This window comes from Oncorhynchus nerka, linkage group LG15 (genome assembly GCF_034236695.1).
Source record: "Oncorhynchus nerka isolate Pitt River linkage group LG15, Oner_Uvic_2.0, whole genome shotgun sequence".
Lineage (NCBI taxonomy): Eukaryota > Metazoa > Chordata > Actinopteri > Salmoniformes > Salmonidae > Oncorhynchus > Oncorhynchus nerka.
In genome coordinates, this window is record NC_088410.1 from 16,643,649 (window position 1) to 16,661,715 (window position 18,067).

The 18,067-nt window shown below is 46.2% G+C and overlaps 2 protein-coding genes across 4 annotated transcripts in view; one reads left to right on the forward strand and one right to left on the reverse strand.

Moving 5' to 3' along the window:
- On the forward strand, positions 1 to 15,502 carry baiap2l2b (BAR/IMD domain containing adaptor protein 2 like 2b). Of its 3 annotated transcripts, XM_065001122.1 has the most exons (15): positions 197 to 279; positions 466 to 527; positions 1,998 to 2,073; positions 5,243 to 5,329; positions 6,114 to 6,175; positions 6,372 to 6,443; positions 6,514 to 6,603; positions 6,996 to 7,063; positions 7,498 to 7,561; positions 7,713 to 7,817; positions 9,374 to 9,476; positions 9,687 to 9,894; positions 14,449 to 14,514; positions 14,590 to 14,964; positions 15,065 to 15,502. In XM_065001122.1, the coding sequence occupies exons 2-15, from the start codon at positions 474 to 476 to the stop codon at positions 15,138 to 15,140; spliced, it is 1,506 nt and encodes a 501-aa protein (XP_064857194.1). In that variant the 5' UTR covers positions 197 to 279; positions 466 to 473; the 3' UTR covers positions 15,141 to 15,502. The 3 variants fall into 3 exon arrangements, with proteins under 3 accessions (XP_064857192.1, XP_064857193.1, XP_064857194.1); XM_065001120.1 differs by lacking the exon at positions 466 to 527 and having other exon boundaries at positions 1 to 279; XM_065001121.1 differs by having other exon boundaries at positions 189 to 527.
- Positions 15,490 to 18,067, reverse strand: part of LOC115126629 (parvalbumin alpha) — a 16,326-nt gene continuing 13,748 nt past the window's right edge. The window contains exons 3-5 of the mRNA XM_065001137.1: positions 17,165 to 17,297; positions 16,388 to 16,497; positions 15,490 to 16,300 (exon numbers count right to left, since the gene is read on the reverse strand). Coding sequence (XP_064857209.1) covers positions 16,272 to 16,300; positions 16,388 to 16,497; positions 17,165 to 17,297 — 272 coding nt within the window. The 3' untranslated portion in view covers positions 15,490 to 16,271. The remainder of the gene's footprint in view (positions 16,301 to 16,387; positions 16,498 to 17,164; positions 17,298 to 18,067) is intronic.

Genomic DNA, 18,067 nt, shown 5'->3' on the forward strand with positions numbered 1-18,067 from the left:
CCTACCCACGTCCCTCCCTGTGGTGGTGGCTGAGTTGGAACAGGGGATGTTTCCATCCTTTCACTCTGATCCATCCATCTATAATTCAGCTGACCCGGCCGTATCGGTGTCTCTTTCCTTCCCTCTGTAAAACTGGCGTATGATGCAGGGATGAAGAGGCTGATTAACGAAAGGGAGAAAGAGGGAGCGAGAGAAAGGAGCGATCACAACAGGTTGTTGTTGGTGGCAGAAAGAACAAGGGAACAACGAGGCAGAAGGAGGAGTGGGTTAGTAGCCAAGGTGACTTTCACTATCAAAAGAAAAGAAGCCTGTAACTGAATACGCTGATTAGTACCTAGCTAGCCTACTACCAACTAAATTGTTTTATTTCTTAACTGTCAACTAGTACTCTGGAGTGTAAAGAGAATAGTTTATTCATGTATTTTTCCTAATTATTATTCCGTTTTTGTTTTGTGGAAATCGAAGCGGTTACTATGTCGGGGGCGAACAGTGATCAGTTACATAGGTCTACATTGTCTGTGTACGCGGTAAGTATATATTTTATGGTAGGCTAATACTATGGGGTTAGATTATTGAAATGTTGTAAATAGAGTATTCCCAGTAATCTACCCCCATCTTTCACACTCCAATAATACTCTAAATGTGGGTGTATTGGGGGAAAAATGTACAAAAACTTTTCAAAAAACATTTTACTGGGTGGTTCGAGCACTGAATTCTGATTGGCTGACAGGTGTTGTATATCAGTCCATATACCAGGATATGACAACTTTTATTTCTACTGCTCTAATTACGTTGGTAACCAGTTTATAATAGCAGTAAGGAACCTCGGGGGTTTGTGATACAGTGGGCTCCAAAATTACTGGCACCCCTGACTGGCAATGCACAAACAATACTTTAAAACATAGAAACAATATAATTATAGAGAGAAACTCAAAATACCAACATGTGAGAAATACTGTGCTTTATTAATGTTTCAATGGAACCAACCAAAATAATTTATTGATTTAATTAAAAATCTATGTCCTCCAAATCAATGTTTCACAATTAATGGCACCCTTAAAGATTGTTGTAAGTAACATCAACCAAAATTAAACCACAAATTAAATTCCACTTATTTAAGTGATGTTTGGGGCTGTTTTAATTCCAGTGGTCCAGGGACACTGGTTAAGATTGATGGCATAATGAATTCCACCAAGTATCAGGCAATTTTGGCTGACAATCTGGTTGCCTCTGCCAGAAGGCTGGGACTTGGCCATATATGGACTTTCCAACAAGACAATTACCTGAAACATACCTCAGGATCCACACAGAAATGGTTCTGTGACAACGAAGTCAATGTTCTGCCATGGCCATCTCAGTCGCCGGACCTCAATCCAATCGAAACCTGTGGGCTGAGTTGAAGAGGGCAGTTGATAAGCGCAAACCCAAGAATGTGAAGGATCTTGAAAGGATCTGCACAGAGGAATGGTCCAAAATCCATCCAAATGTGTTCCTTAACCTTGTCAAACATCACAGGAAAATACTTATCCTTGCCAGAGGTGGTTGCACTAAGTAGTAAATGAGGAGTGCCAATAATTATGAAACCTTGGTTTTGGTAAAATGTATTTTGTATTAAATAATTGTTTGATTTTGGTTGGTTCCATTGAAACATTAATAAAGCACAGTATTTCTCACATGTTGGTATTTTGAGTTTCTCTCTATAATGATATTGTTTCTATGTTTTAAAGTATTGTTTGTGCATTGCCAGTCAGGGGTGCCAGTAATTTTGGAGCCCACTGTATATGGCCAATATACCACGGCTAAGGGCTGTATCCAGCCACTCCACATTGCGTTGAGCTAAGAACAGCCCATAGCCGTTGTATATCGGCCATATACCACACCCCTTTGGGCCTTATTGATTAAATATACAACCACTTGTAAGCCCTACTAAACACAAGGCATAGCATTTAGTTTTAGCCAATATTCAATGTTTGTTTGTTTTGTGTTCTCTTCCATAGAACCTGATGGAACAGTTCAACCCAGGCCTACAGACGCTAGTTACATTAGGAAACAGCTATGTCAAGGCTTTCCAAGGTGTGTGTGTATATGAGCGAGTGTGTGTGAAAGTTAATACATAAGTATGCATTTGTGTCATTGTGTGTGGGGGTCATCCCGCTGACAAGTTCCCTAGACCTAGTTGGGCTGACATGATGTAATCGTCCTTCCTCTGACAAGTTCCCTAGACCTAGTTGGGCTGACATGATGTCATCGTCCTTCCTCTGACAAGTTCCCTAGACCTAGTTGGGCTGACATGATGTCATCGTCCTTCCTCTGACAAGTTCCCTAGACCTAATTGGGCTGACATGATGTCATCGTCCTTCCTCTGACAAGTTCCCTAGACCTAGTTGGGCTGACATGATGTCAGCGTCCTTCCTCTGACAAGTTCCCTAGACCTAGTTGGGCTGACATGATGTCATCGTCCTTCCTCTGACAAGTTCCCTAGACCTAGTTGGGCTGACATGATGTCATCGTCCTTCCTCTGACAAGTTCCCTAGACCTAGTTGGGCTGACATGATGTCATCGTCCTTCCTCTGACAAGTTCCCTAGACCTAGTTGGGCTGACATGATGTCATCGTCCTTCCTCTGACAAGTTCCCTAGACCTAGTTGGGCTGACATGATGTCATCGTCCTTCCTCTGACAAGTTCCCTAGACCTAGTTGGGCTGACATGATGTCATCGTCCTTCCTCTGACAAGTTCCCTAGACCTAGTTGGGCTGACATGATGTCATCGTCCTTCCTCTGACAAGTTCCCTAGACCTAGTTGGGCTGACATGATGTCATCGTCCTTCCTCTGACAAGTTCCCTAGACCTAGTTGGGCTGACATGATGTCATCGTCCTTCCTCTGACAAGTTCCCTAGACCTAGTTGGGCTGACATGATGTCATCGTCCTTCCTCTGACAAGTTCCCTAGACCTAGTTGGGCTGACATGATGTCATCGTCCTTCCTCTGACAAGTTCCCTAGACCTAGTTGGGCTGACATGATGTCATCGTCCTTCCTCTGACAAGTTCCCTAGACCTAGTTGGGCTGACATGATGTCATCGTCCTTCCTCTGACAAGTTCCCTAGACCTAGTTGGGCTGACATGATGTCATCGTCCTTCCTCTGACAAGTTCCCTAGACCTAGTTGGGCTGACATGATGTCATCGTCCTTCCTCTGACAAGTTCCCTAGACCTAGTTGGGCTGACATGATGTCATCGTCCTTCCTCTGACAAGTTCCCTAGACCTAGTTGGGCTGACATGATGTCATCGTCCTTCCTCTGACAAGTTCCCTAGACCTAGTTGGGCTGACATGATGTCATCGTCCTTCCTCTGACAAGTTCCCTAGACCTAGTTGGGCTGACATGATGTCATCGTCCTTCCTCTGACAAGTTTAGACCCTGACATGATGTCATCGTCCTTCCTCTGACAAGTTCCCTAGACCTAATTGGGCTGACATGATGTCATCGTCCTTCCTCTGACAAGTTCCCTAGACCTAGTTGGGCTGACATGATGTCATCATCCTTCCTCTGACAAGTTCCCTAGACCTAGTTGGGCTGACATGATGTCATCGTCCTTCCTCTGACAAGTTCCCTAGACCTAGTTGGGCTAACATGATGTCAGCGTCCTTCCTCTGACAAGTTCCCTAGACCTAGTTGGGCTGACATGATGTCATCGCTTTCCTCTGACAAGTTCCCTAGACCTAGTTGGGCTGATATGTCATTGTCCTTCCTCTGACAAGTTCCCTAGACCTAGTTGGGCTGACATGATGTCATCGTCCTTCCTCTGACAAGTTCCCTAGACCTAGTTGGGCTGACATGATGTCAGCGTCCTTCCTCTGACAAGTTCCCTAGACCTAGTTGGGCTAACATGATGTCATCGTCCTTCCTCTGACAAGTTCCCTAGACCTAGTTGGGCTGACATGATGTCATCGTCCTTCCTCTGACAAGTTCCCTAGACCTAGTTGGGCTAACAGGTAGATTTAACATGGTAAAGACAGGCGTTAGCAGGTAGATTTAACATGGTAAAGACAGGCGTTAGCAGGTAGAGTTAACATGGTAAAGACAGGCGTTAGCAGGTAGATTTAACATGGTAAAGACAGGCGTTAGCAGGTAGATTTAACATGGTAAAGACAGGCCTGTTTCCCATAGAGGTAGAAGATAGAAGGTCAGCTAGTTAGCAGGTAGAGTTAACATGGTAAAGACAGGCGTTAGCAGGTATATTTAACATGGTAAAGACAAGCGTTAGCAGGTAGTTGTAACATGGTAAAGACAGGCCTGTTTCCCATAGAGGTAGAAGATAGCAGGTCAGCTAAACATGGTAAACATATGATGAGTAGATGTAACATGGTAAACAGATGCCTGTTGCCCATCGAGGTAGAAGTTAGCAGGTAGATGTAACATGGTAAACAGAAGCCTGTTGCCCATCGAGGTAGAAGTTAGCAGGTAGATGTAACATGGTAAACAGATGCCTGTTGCCCATCGAGGTAGAAGTTAGCAGGTAGATGTAACATGGTAAACAGATGCCTGTTGCCCATCGAGGTAGAAGTTAGCAGGTAGATGTAACATGGTAAACAGATGCCTGTTGCCCATCGAGGTAGAAGTTAGCAGGTAGATGTAACATGGTAAACAGATGCCTGTTGCCCATCGAGGTAGAAGTTAGCAGGTAGATGTAACATGGTAAACAGATGCCTGTTGCCCATCGAGGAGAAGTTAGCAGGTAGATGTAACATGGTAAACAGATGCCTGTTGCCCATCGAGGTAGAAGTTAGCAGGTAGATGTAACATGGTAAACAGATGCCTGTTGCCCATCGAGGTAGAAGTTAGCAGGTAGATGTAACATGGTAAATAAAGGCCTGTTTCCCATAGAGGTAGAAAGAGGGCTCATCTTTGTATCTGTGCCATGATGGCTTCTGTGACTTTAAAATGGTGGAAACCTTCATTGGCAATGTCCACGCTAAAACAGCTGCTATCCATCCAGAGCCCTCGTTCCACCTCTATGGATGTTACCTAACCACTGGGCTATTTATGGACCCAGTCTTACCTGTATCAGGTGTCAATCACCACAGGTGTTTTACTTATTGGGTCAATTGTTTGGGACAGTTAAGATATGATTACAAGGTTTGGTTTGTGTCATTATTGGGCTTGTGAGTTAATAGCTATAATGCTAACAGGTAGTGTGTGTGTGTGTGTGTGTGTGTGTGTGTGTGTGTGTGTGTGCTGCAGCCTTGGCTGTTACCAGTGAGGCCTACTTTAGTGCTGTAGCGAAGATGGGAGAACAGGCCCTTCACACACTCTCCTCTCGCTCACTTGGTAAGTGTGTGTGTATGTCTGTCTACTGTATTGTACCATAGAACCAGCTACAATGGGCCAAGCACAGACTGGGGCTATTTTAAAGGTAGACTCAGCGATATGACCTAGATGCAGAAAGTCAATAGCATAGTGGGTCAATTTCTGCAACAACTAAGAACTTCTCCTCTGTTTGGTGCCCTGGCTACTACGCTGTGAACAGTGTGATGTGAACCTGTGCACATGCACAGATACTGTGTGTGACTGTGAGAGCAAAGTCTTGCATCTTGCTCATCTCAATATCTGTGGTGCTGCTCGTGACAACGACAACGTCATTTTGCTGAGTCTACCTTTACTACTTCCTTCTTAGCGTCTTTGAGTAACTTTGAGGTTGTTGTGGCAGGCGGTGTGGATGACTGCCAATAAATAGCAATAAGAACAGAGTTTACTGAGAGGTAAGGATGGAATGATCACACACACACACACACACACACACACACCGTAGGCCAGTTGAGCTAATGAATTGAGTGCGGCGGAAAGACTGTCATCTATAATTCAAAGCAGCTACCTGATCCTCTCTTCATGGTCACACTGCTGCGCTGACCTTTTCACTTGGCTGACCTGCTGTAGCTACACTGTCATGCTAGCCTAGCTCTGACGCACGGCCCCATTCGTTCCCCATGAGATGCTATTGTCAGTGCTAATAAGGCTAGGTTGCTAGCTCTGATGCACGGCCCCATTCATTCCCTATGAGATGCTATCGCCATTGCTAATTGGTGATACTAATGTGTGTATGTGTGATCCACAGGAGATGTCCTGGTACAGATATCTGAGACGCAGAGAAGACTCACAGCTGAGATGGAGGGAGTGGTCAGTATCTGTTTTGTCTATGTCTATATGTTCCTGATCCTATTTAGTGTCTTTATACCTCCTATTTATCTATGTTTATTTACAATATGTCCACCCCACTGTTTCCATCCACAGCATGTGTGTGGACACTGCCATAGAGTGTAACATTGTTGTTCTTCCCCCCTCAGGGTGTAACGTTGTAATTCTTCCCCTTCAGATTCGATGGTTCCAGGTAGAAGTTTTACAGGCCATGGAGAAGAATGTCAAGTTGGATGAAGAGTACATTGATGTGAGTATCTGGCGTGTGTGTGTGTGTGTGTCTGTATGTACTAACACATACTCCTCTATCTCTTCCACAGGGCAGTCGCAGGGTGTATGAGCTGGAGGTGAGGAACCAGGCAGAAGCTCTGGAGAGACAGCTGAGAAGAGGAGCCTTCAGAGACTCACTGGTACACACACACACACACACACACACACACACACACCATGTACACACACACACACACACACACACACACACACACACACACACACACACACACACACACACACACACACCATGTGGACACTCTTACTGACACTTGTGGCTGCTTCGCCTGATGTATTGTCCTATATTTGTATTTTTAATCCCAGCCCCCATTCCCACAGGAGGTATTTTTGCCTTTTGGCAGGCAGTCATTGTAAATAAGAATTTGTTCTTAACTGACTTGCCTAGTTAAATACATAAAATAATAAAGACACACACACCCACCCTCCTTCTTACAGTTAAATCAGACACTGTCCAACACTACCACATTCCATACAGTAATGGTGTGTGTGTGTGTGTGTGTATGTTCTCTAGGAGCACAGTGAGTACATGCAGTACCTGAGACAGAGTCAACATGACATTATGAAGGAGGAGGAGAGGAGGTCAGTCGTTACCATTATTAATACATTACCAACACAATTATTATTAGAACCGTTATTAATACATTACCAACACAATTACTATTAGAACTGTTATTAATACATTACCAACACAATTACTATTAGAACCGTTATTAATACATTACCAACACAATTACTATTAGAACCGTTATTAATACATTACCAACACAATTATTATTAGAACCGTTATTAATACATTACCAACACAATTACTATTAGAACCGTTATTAATACATTACCAACACAATTACTATTAGAACCGTTATTAATACATTACCAAAACAATTACTATTAGAACTGTTATTAATACATTACCAACACAATTACTATTAGAACCGTTATTAATACATTACCAACACAATTACTATTAGAACCATTATTATGATGATGACTATGATGACGGTTGTTATTTGTAGGTATCGCTTCCTGGCAGAGAAACACTGCGGACTGACACAGTCACTGCTCTTCCTCATCAACAAGGTACACACAACACAACACAACACAACACAACACAACACAACACAACACAACACAACACAACGACAGACATGTTTATGTCACAAACGGGGACGTCAGAAACCTTTACAAACACACACACACAGGTTCTGAAATGTCCCCATCTCTCCCTCAGACAGGGGCTTCGCTACAGCAGAAGGCTGATGGATGGAAGGAGAAAGTGAACGAGACACGAGGTTCCAGACCCCGAAGCCCCACCCACCCTGACCAGGAGGAACAGGTTAGAGACCCCGTAGCCCCACCCACCCTGACCAGGAGGAACAGGTTAGAGACCCCGTAGCCCCACCCACCCTGACCAGGAGGAACAGGTTAGAGACCCCGTAGCCCCACCCACCCTGACCAGGAGAAACAGGTTAGAGACCCCATAGCCCCACCCACCCTGACCATGAGGAACAGGTTAGAGACCCCGTAGGTCCACCCACCCTGACCAGGAGAAACAGGTTAGAGACCCCGTAGCCCCACCCACCCTGACCAGGAGGAACAGGTTAGAGACCCCGTAGCCCCACCCACCCTGACCAGGAGGAACAGGTTAGAGACCCCGTAGCCCCACCCACCCTGACCAGGAGGAACAGGTTAGAGACCCCGTAGCCCCACCCACCCTGACCAGGAGGAACAGGTTAGAGACTCCGTAGCCCCACCCACCCTGACCAGGAGGAACAGGTTAGAGACTCCGTAGCCCCACCCACCCTGACCAGGAGGAACAGGTTAGAGACCCCGTAGCCCCACCCACCCTGACCAGGAGGAACAGGTTAGAGACCCCGTAGTCCCACCCACCCTGACCAGGAGGAACAGGTTAGAGACTCCGTAGCCCCACCCACCCTGACCAGGAGGAACAGGTTAGAGATCCCGTAGCCCCACCCACCCTGACCAGGAGGAACAGGTTAGAGACCCCGTAGTCCCACCCACCCTGACCAGGAGGAACAGGTTAGAGACCCCGTAGCCCCACCCACCCTGACCAGGAGGAACAGGTTAGAGATCCCGTAGCCCCACCCACCCTGACCAGGAGGAACAGGTTAGAGACCCCGTAGCCCCACCCACCCTGACCAGGAGGAACAGGTTAGAGACCCCGTAGCCCCACCCACCCTGACCAGGAGGAACAGGTTAGAGACCCCGTAGCCCCACCCACCCTGACCAGGAGGAACAGGTTAGAGACCCCGTAGCCCCACCCACCCTGACCAGGAGGAACAGGTTAGAGACCCCGTAGCCCCACCCACCCTGACCAGGAGGAACAGGTTAGAGACCCCGTAGCCCCACCCACCCTGACCAGGAGGAACAGGTTAGAGACCCCGTAGCCCCACCCACCCTGACCAGGAGGAACAGGTTAGAGACCCCGTAGCCCCACCCACCCTGACCAGGAGGAACAGGTTAGAGACCCCGTAGCCCCACCCACCCTGACCAGGAGGAACAGGTTAGAGACCCCCATAGCCCCACCCACCCTGACCAGGAGGAACAGGTTAGAGACCCCGTAGCCCCACCCACCCTGACCAGGAGGAACAGGTTAGAGACCCCGTAGCCCCACCCACCCTGACCAGGAGGAACAGGTTAGAGACCCCGTAGCCCCACCCACCCTGACCAGGAGGAACAGGTTAGAGACCCCGTAGCCCCACCCACCCTGACCAGGAGGAACAGGTTAGAGACCCCGTAGCCCCACCCACGCTGACCAGGAGAAACAGGTTAGAGACCCCGTAGCCCCCCCCACCCTGACCAGGAGGAACAAGTTAGAGACAAGTATTCCACCCAACCAATCAACCTTCCCCTGTCTCCCTCTCTCCTCAGCTGTGTGGCTCAGTGAGCTCTCTGCTGCAGACAGTAGATGAGGACAGAGACATGTCTTGGGCCAGGAGAGAACAGCAGGCCCTGGGGAGAGTGCCCTCTAGAGGTGTGATGACTACACTGCACCCCTAAAGAACAGGGTTATATTTAGTCAATCAGCTACACTACTCACGTGTTATTGTATTCATTTAGTGCATAGCAGGGAAATATTTTGGTTGATACCGTGGGGATTCTTCATTGGATAAACTTTTCTCCACCCGTCTCTCTTTCTTCTCCTTCTCCATCCATCACCCTCTCTACCCCCTTCCTCCCCCAGCCCCGTCCCCCCTCCACAGCCGATCCCGCTCCTCCTCAGTGGGTGAGTCTCTGGGTCTGGGTGGGGGTAGGGCCATGAGAGCCCTGGTGTCCCACCCACCCTCCTCCAACCCCAAACTCCTACCCTTCACCCGGGGAGAGATGGTCACCGTGTTGGTCCAGGAGCCAAGGAATGGGTGGCTGTATGGGAGAACGGAAAGCAGCCTACGGTAGGTGATAGTGGATAACAGACTATGGTAGGGGATAGTGGATAGCAGACTATGGTAGGTGATAGTGGATAACAGACTATGGTAGGGGATAGTGGATAGCAGACTATGGTAGGGGATAGTGGATAGCAGACTATGGTAGGTGATAGTGGATAGCAGACTATGGTAGGTGATAGTGGATAACATACTATGGTAGGTGATAGTGGATAACAGACTACGGTAGGGGATAGTGGATAGCAGACTATGATAGGGGATAGTGGATAGCAGACTATGGTAGGTGATAGTTGATAACAGCCTACAGTAGGTGATAGTGGATAACATACTATGGTAGGTGATAGTGGATAACAGACTATGGTAGGGGATAGTGGATAGCAGACTATGATAGGGGATAGTGGATAGCAGACTATGGTAGGTGATAGTTGATAACAGCCTACAGTAGGTGATAGTGGATAACAGACTATGGTAGGTGATAGTGGATAGCAGACTATGGTAGGGGATAGTGGATAGCAACATATGGTAGGTGATAGTGGATAGCAGACTATGGTAGGTGATAGTGGATAACAGACTATGGTAGGGGATAGTGGATAGCAGACTATGATAGGGGATAGTGGATAGCAGACTATGGTAGGTGATAGTTGATAACAGCCTACAGTAGGTGATAGTGGATAACAGACTATGGTAGGTGATAGTGGATAGCAGACTATGGTAGGGGATAGTGGATAGCAGACTATGGTAGGGGATAGTGGATAGCAGACTATGGTAGGTGATAGTGGATAACAGACTATGGTAGGTGATAGTGGATAACAGACTATGGTAGGTGATAGTGGATAACAGACTATGGTAGGGGATAGTGGATAGCAGACTATGGTAGGTGATAGTGGATAGCAGACTATGGTAGGGGATAGTGGATAACAGACTATGGTAGGGGATAGTGGATAGCAGACTATGGTAGGGGATAGTGGATAACAGACTATGGTAGGTGATAGTGGATAGCAGACTATGGTAGGTGATAGTGGATAGCAGCCTATGGTAGGTGATAGTGGATAGCAGCCTATGGTAGGTGATAGTGGATAGCAGCCTATGGTAGGTGATAGTGGATAGCAGACTATGGTAGGTGATAGTGGATAGCAGCCTATGGTAGGGGATAGTGGATAGCAGACTACGGTAGGTGATAGTGGATAGCAGCCTATGGTAGGTGATAGTGGATAGCAGCCTATGGTAGGTGATAGTGGATAGCAGCCTACGGTAGGTGATAGTGGATAGCAGACTATGGTAGGGGTTAGTGGATAACAGACTATGGTAGGGGATAGTGGATAGCAGACTATGGTAGGGGTCAGTAGATAACAGACTATGATAGGGGACAATGGATAACAGACTATGATAGGGGTCAGTAGATAGCAGACTATGATAGGGGTCAGTAGATAGCAGACTATGGGAGGGGTCAGTAGATAGCAGACTATGGGAGGGGTCAGTAGATAACATACTATGGTAGGGGTCAGTAGATAACAGACTATGGTAGGGGTCAGTAGATAGCAGACTATGATAGGGGTCAGTAGATAGCAGACTATGATAGGGGTCAGTAGATAGCAGACTATGATAGGGGTCAGTAGATAACAGACTATGGTAGGGGTCAGTAGATAGCAGACTATGATAGGGGTCAGTAGATAGCAGACTATGATAGGGGTCAGTAGATAGCAGACTATGATAGGGGTCAGTAGATAGCAGACTATGATAGGGGTCAGTAGATAACAGACTATGGTAGGGGGCAGTAGAGAGCAGACAATGATAGGGGTCAGTTACTCTCTACAGTAGATAACAGACTATGATTGGGGTCAGTGGATAACAGACTATGATTGGGGTCAGTGGATAACAGACTATGGTAGGGGACAGTGGATAACAGACAATGATAGGGGTCAGTGGATAAGAGACTATGGTAGGGGTCAGTTACTCTCTACAGTAGATAACATACTATGATAGGGGTCAGTGATAACAGACAATGATAGGGGTCAGTGGATAACAGACAATGATAGGGGTCAGTTACTCTCTACAGTAGATAACAGACTATGGTAGGGGTCAGTGGATAACAGACTCTGGTAGGGGTCAGTGGATAACAGACTCTGGTAGGGGTCAGTGGATAACAGACAATGATAGGGGTCAGTAGATAACAGACAATGATAGGGGTCAGTTACTCTCTACAGTAGATAACAGACTATGGTAGGGGTCAGTGGATAACAGACTCTGGTAGGGGTCAGTGGATAACAGACAATGATAGGGGTCAGTAGATAACAGACTATGATAGGGGTCAGTAGATAGCAGACTATGATAGGGGTCAGTAGATAGCAGACTATGATAGGGGTCAGTAGATAACAGACATTGATAGGGGTCAGTTACTCTCTACAGTAGATAACAGACTATGATAGGGGTCAGTAGATAGCAGACTATGATAGGGGTCAGTAGATAACAGACATTGATAGGGGTCAGTTACTCTCTACAGTAGACAACAGACTATGATAGGTGTCAGTTACTCTCTACAATAGATAACAGACTATGATAGGGGTCAGTAGATAGCAGACTATGATAGGGGTCAGTAGATAACAGACATTGATAGGGGTCAGTTACTCTCTACAGTAGACAACAGACTATGGTAGGGGTCAGTTACTCTCTACAGTAGACAACAGACTATGGTAGGGGTCAGTTACTCTCTACAGTAGATAACAGACTATGATAGGGGTCAGTTACTCTCTACAGTAGATAACAGACTATGATAGGGGTCAAGTTACTCTCTACAGTAGATAACAGACAATGATAGGGGTCAGTTAATCTCTACAGTAGATAACAGACTATGGTAGGGGATAGTGGATAGCAGACTACTGTAGGGGATAGTGGATAGCAGACTACTGTAGGGGATAGAGGATAACAGACTATGGTAGGGGTCAGTAGATAGCAGACTATGATAGGGGTCAGTAGATAACAGACTATGATAGGGGTCAGTAGATAACAGACTATGGTAGGGGTCAGTAGATAACAGACTATGATAGGGGTCAGTAGATAACAGACTATGATAGGGGTCAGTAGATAACAGACTATGATAGGGGTCAGTAGATAGCAGACTATGATAGGGGACAGTAGATAGCAGACTATGATAGGGGTCAGTAGATAACAGACTATGATAGGGGTCAGTAGATAACAGACTATGATAGGGGTCAGTAGATAAGACTATGGTAGGGGTCAGTAGATAACAGACTATGATAGGGGTCAGTAGATAGCAGACTATGATAGGGGTCAGTAGATAACAGACTATGATAGGGGTCAGTAGATAACAGACTATGATAGGGGTCAGTAGATAACAGACTATGATAGGGGTCAGTAGATAACATACTATGATAGGGGTCAGTAGATAACATACTATGGTAGGGGTCAGTAGATAAGACTATGATAGGGGACAGTAGATAACAGACTATGATAGGGGTCAGTAGATAACAGACTATGGTAGGGGACAGTAGATAACAGACTATGGTAGGGGTCAGTAGATAAGACTATGATAGGGGTGAGTAGATAACAGACTATGATAGGGGTCAGTAGATAACAGACTATGGTAGGGGGCAGTAGAGAGCAGACTATGATAGGGGTCAGTAGAGAACAGACATTGATAGGGGTCAGTAGAGAACAGACATTGATAGGGGTCAGTTACTCTCTTCAATAGATAACAGACTATGATAGGGGTCAGTTACTCTCTACAATAGATAACAGACTATGATAGATGTCAGTTACTCTCTACAATAGATAACAGACTATGATAGGGGTCAGTTACTCTCTTCAATAGATAACAGACTATGATAGAGGTCAGTTACTCTCTACAATAGATAACAGACTATGATAGGGGTCAGTTACTCTCTACAGTAGACAACAGACTATGATAGGGGTCAGTTACTCTCTACAATAGATAACAGACTATGATAGGGGTCAGTTACTCTCTACAGTAGACAACAGACTATGATAGGGGTCAGTTACTCTCTACAATAGATAACAGACTATGATAGGGGTCAGTTACTCTCTACAGTAGACAACAGACTATGATAGGGGTCAGTTACTCTCTACAATAGATAACAGACTATGATAGGGGTCAGTTACTCTCTACAGTAGACAACAGACTATGATAGGGGTCAGTTACTCTCTACAGTAGACAACAGACTATGATAGGGGTCAGTTACTCTCTACAGTAGACAACAGACTATGATAGGGGTCAGTTACTCTTTACAATAGATAACAGATGATGATAGGGGTCAGTTACTCTTTACAATAGATAACAGATGATGATAGGGGTCAGTGGATAACAGCAAGGACCATTATGATTCATTCCTTTGTTTGTCTGTTTGTTTGTTCCTTTATCCATCCATCATTCATTCATTCCTATGTGGCTGGCTGGCTGGCTGGCTGGCTGGCTGGCCGGCCGGCTGGCTGGGAAAACAGTGGACTTTATCTAGGAACTTGTCTGTTCCAGTATTTAGGCCATTGTTGTGTTTGCTAATATTCCTCTGGTCTCTGTTGTTCCAACAGCCAGGGCTGGTTCCCAGCAGCTTATGTTTCTTCTATTGAGGAGTTCTCTAACCTCTTGGGATCCAGGTATGTCAATCAATCAATCAATGAATCAATGAATCAATGAATCAATATGATCATATCTGACATTTGACCCTCCAGTGGCACTTCCTTGAGGAGCCACAGCATGAACAACCTATTGGATCCCTCTGACACCTCCATGGGCCAATCAGAAAAGGCCTACGGTGATGTCGCGCCCCCTACCACACCCACACGCAGGGCCTCCGTCGACCTCCGACCAATCTCTCCCCTCCCTGAGAGGAGGGCGGAGCCAGAGATTGTGACGAGAACAAATAGCCTGAAAGGCTACAACGAGCTCCCGCCCCCTCCTCCTCCGCCCCCGCCACCCCCTCACCCAACAACAATGCTCCGGAGGGGGTCAGCTGACTTTCGACCAATCCAGCCTACTTTCCCGGAGAGGACATCAGAATCATTGTCACCCCTTGGAGCTTCTGGAGAAAACCTACTCTTTCCCAGGTAGGTGTGTGTCAGTGTGTGTGTGTGTGTGTGTGCCTGCTGTGATGTTTGTCATTCGTGTTGAGTGCTAGTTCTTTACATGTCACCTGATCTGTTGCAGGGGAACCAATCCCTTTGCGACAGTGAAGCTTAAACCAACAACCACCAATGACAGATCAGCACCCAGGACCCACTGACCAATCAGCACAGAGATGTCGACGTCAAGAAAAGCTGACGTCCTTGAGTTTGACATTGAGTCTATTTTTAGAGAAATGATGTAGATCATCTAATCGTGTAAAAATATCTATATTTATTCGTACTATTATGCGATTTAAGAATAGCACTTTGTCACATTGTTTGTGTGTTTCGATAGATTTTCCAATGGTTTACTAATTGTTCGATCTGGGATGCTTTTATTGTGAAATAGGTACTTTAATTTTGAAAATATCTAAATGAATCGTCTCATTTGTGCATCCCTTGTTCTACAGTATATTAGTATCCAGTCTAGTTTATATTAAAATCATTAAATAATAACAAATAAAATAGTCATTTTACTCAAGGTGTTTTATTTCTTAGTAGTTCTTATTTTGAATCATTTCTCTCTCTTCACCACTCTACCTCTTTATTTATACATCTCATCACCAGACAAGAGAGGAAGAAGGAAATGAGGGAGGGAGGAAAGGAAGGAGGGTACAAGTATGTGTGAGGTGGAAAAAATAAAAAATGAGAGACACAGGTTGTTTTGGTTCAGGCCCCAAAAAATGGCACTCTATTGAAAATGGCACCCTATTCCCTTTTGGCACCCTTTGGAAGTAGTGCACTATAAAGGGATTAGGGTGCCATTTGGGTAAGGTGACATAGGGTCCATAGACGGCTAGAAAGGGAAGGTGTCTGGGTACATTATATCTACAGGAAAGGTTTTCTTTTAAAATGAGACAGTCATGAGGTTTTCAAATCAAAACAGGACATATATACAGGATGTTGGTGTGGTAGAAAAACATACAAATAAATACAGTAGTGCTTGTTGGGGAGTCCCCTCTCTACCTCCCCCTGGTGGACGTATCTGGGCCTGTTTCTGGTTAGAGAGACTGGGCCTGCGTGGTGCGGAGTAGGGTGAAGTAGCCTTGACGCTGATCTTGGGTCAGTTGGCATTTTTCCCCGACTAATGGTTAAGGTTGGGATTGGGGAAGGTGATCCTAGATCTGTGTCGAGGAGAAACTTCACCCTGGACTCGATGGTGCTTTTTGGGTGATGGGGGGGGCGGGGGGAGATTGCATTTAAAACATGAATTCACAGGGGAGGAGAAAGGGGGAGACTAGAGGTGCTCTTTACACCTCATGGACCAAGACTTCAAACTCTGGAAAAGAGAAGAAGAGGACGACATTAAGATCCACTGGGAATGAGTCAGGATTTCATTCCGTTATCATCCTACCACCTCTCTCACCGTCGATGCCGATCTTTCCGTCTCCGTCCTTGTCGGCGGCGTTAAGGAAGGCTCTGGTCTCGGCGTCGGTCAGGTCTCTGCCGTCCTCAGCGAAACTCTTCAGCACAAACCTGAGGTAGAAGAGAGTTCAAAGGTTAGGGGTCAAGATTAAGGAGCTACGTGTGTGTGTGTGTGTCTGCTGTTCTCAGCAAAACTCTTCAGTATGAACCTGAGGTAGAAGAGAGTTCAAAGGTTAGGGGTCAAGATTAAGGAGCTACGTGTGTGTGTGTGTGTCTGCTGTTCTCAGCAAAACTCTTCAGTATGAACCTGAGGTAGAAGAGAGTTCAAAGGTTAGGGGTCAAGATTAAGGAGCTACGCGTGTGTGTGTGTGTGTCTGATGTTCTCAGCAAAACCCTTCAGTATGAACCTGAGGTCAGAGATTTAGCGTGAAGAAAAAAATGTAATAAGCTGCAACATCCTGTTTCCTTTCCCCACAATCTCTAGGTTTTCCAGATATCATGTTTGGACAATTCCTGGATTTACTGCTTATTCCATCATGACGCCAGGGATCTTCCAATCAGGATTTCTGGAACACCTTGGCATTTTGGCAAAGTTACCGGAATTTTGCAACCCTGCATTGGGCATGCATTCTAAATGGTATGCTAGCTTGTAAATGGGAAAATAGCCACACATTCACATCTGATGAATGTGTGTGCACACCTATCCATGTGCGTATTTGGTATGAGTCTATGTGTGTGTGTGTGTGTGTCCGTCTATGTGTATCTCTCTTCCTCTTACTTGAGCTCCTCCTCCTCAATGAATCCACTCTGGTCAGCATCAATAGCCTGGAACACCTTCTTGACATTGTCAGGAGTCATGGCCTTCAGGCCCACCAGAGCAAAGAACTTCTTATGGTCGAAGGAACCCTCCGCTGGACACACACACACACACACACACACACACACACACGCACACATACACACACACACACACATGGACATGTAAGCACACACACATACACACACATGGACATGTAAGCATACACACATACACGGACAGGTCATCACACACACGGACAGGTCATCACACAGATGCACACGAACGGACAGGTACACACACACGCAAAGGTATGCACACACACACACGCAAAGGTATGCACACACACACACGCAAAGGTATGCACACACAAACATGGACAGGTAAGCACACACATACACAAACATGGACAGGTAAGCACAGACACATACACACACACGCAAAGGTTTGCACACAAACACATGAGCAGGTCATCACACACACACGGACAGGTATGCACACACACGGACAGGTAAGCACACACACACGGACAGGTAAGTACACACACACGGACAGGTAAGTACACACACACGGACAGGTAAGCACACACACACACACATGGACAGGTAAGTACACACACATGGACAGGTATGCACACACACGGACAGGTAAGCACACACACACACACACATGGACAGGTAAGCACACACACACACACACACGGGCAGGTCATCACACACACACAGACAGGTAAGCACACACACACACACGGGCAGGTCATCACACACACACGGACAGGTAAGCACACACACACACACACACACGGGCAGGTCATCACACACACACGGACAGGTAAGCACACACACACACACGGGCAGGTCATCACACACACATGGACAGGTAAGC

Bases quoted from the DNA above. Each gene is read 5' to 3' on its own strand.
- baiap2l2b (XM_065001120.1), top strand. From the start codon at position 151: ATGAAGAGGCTGATTAACGAAAGGGAGAAAGAGGGAGCGAGAGAAAGG. The intron at 6,604-6,995 runs GTACACACACAC...TATGTTCTCTAG, and splicing joins GAGCCTTCAGAGACTCACTG to GAGCACAGTGAGTACATGCA. The intron at 7,818-9,373 runs GTTAGAGACCCC...CTCTCTCCTCAG, and splicing joins ACCCTGACCAGGAGGAACAG to CTGTGTGGCTCAGTGAGCTC.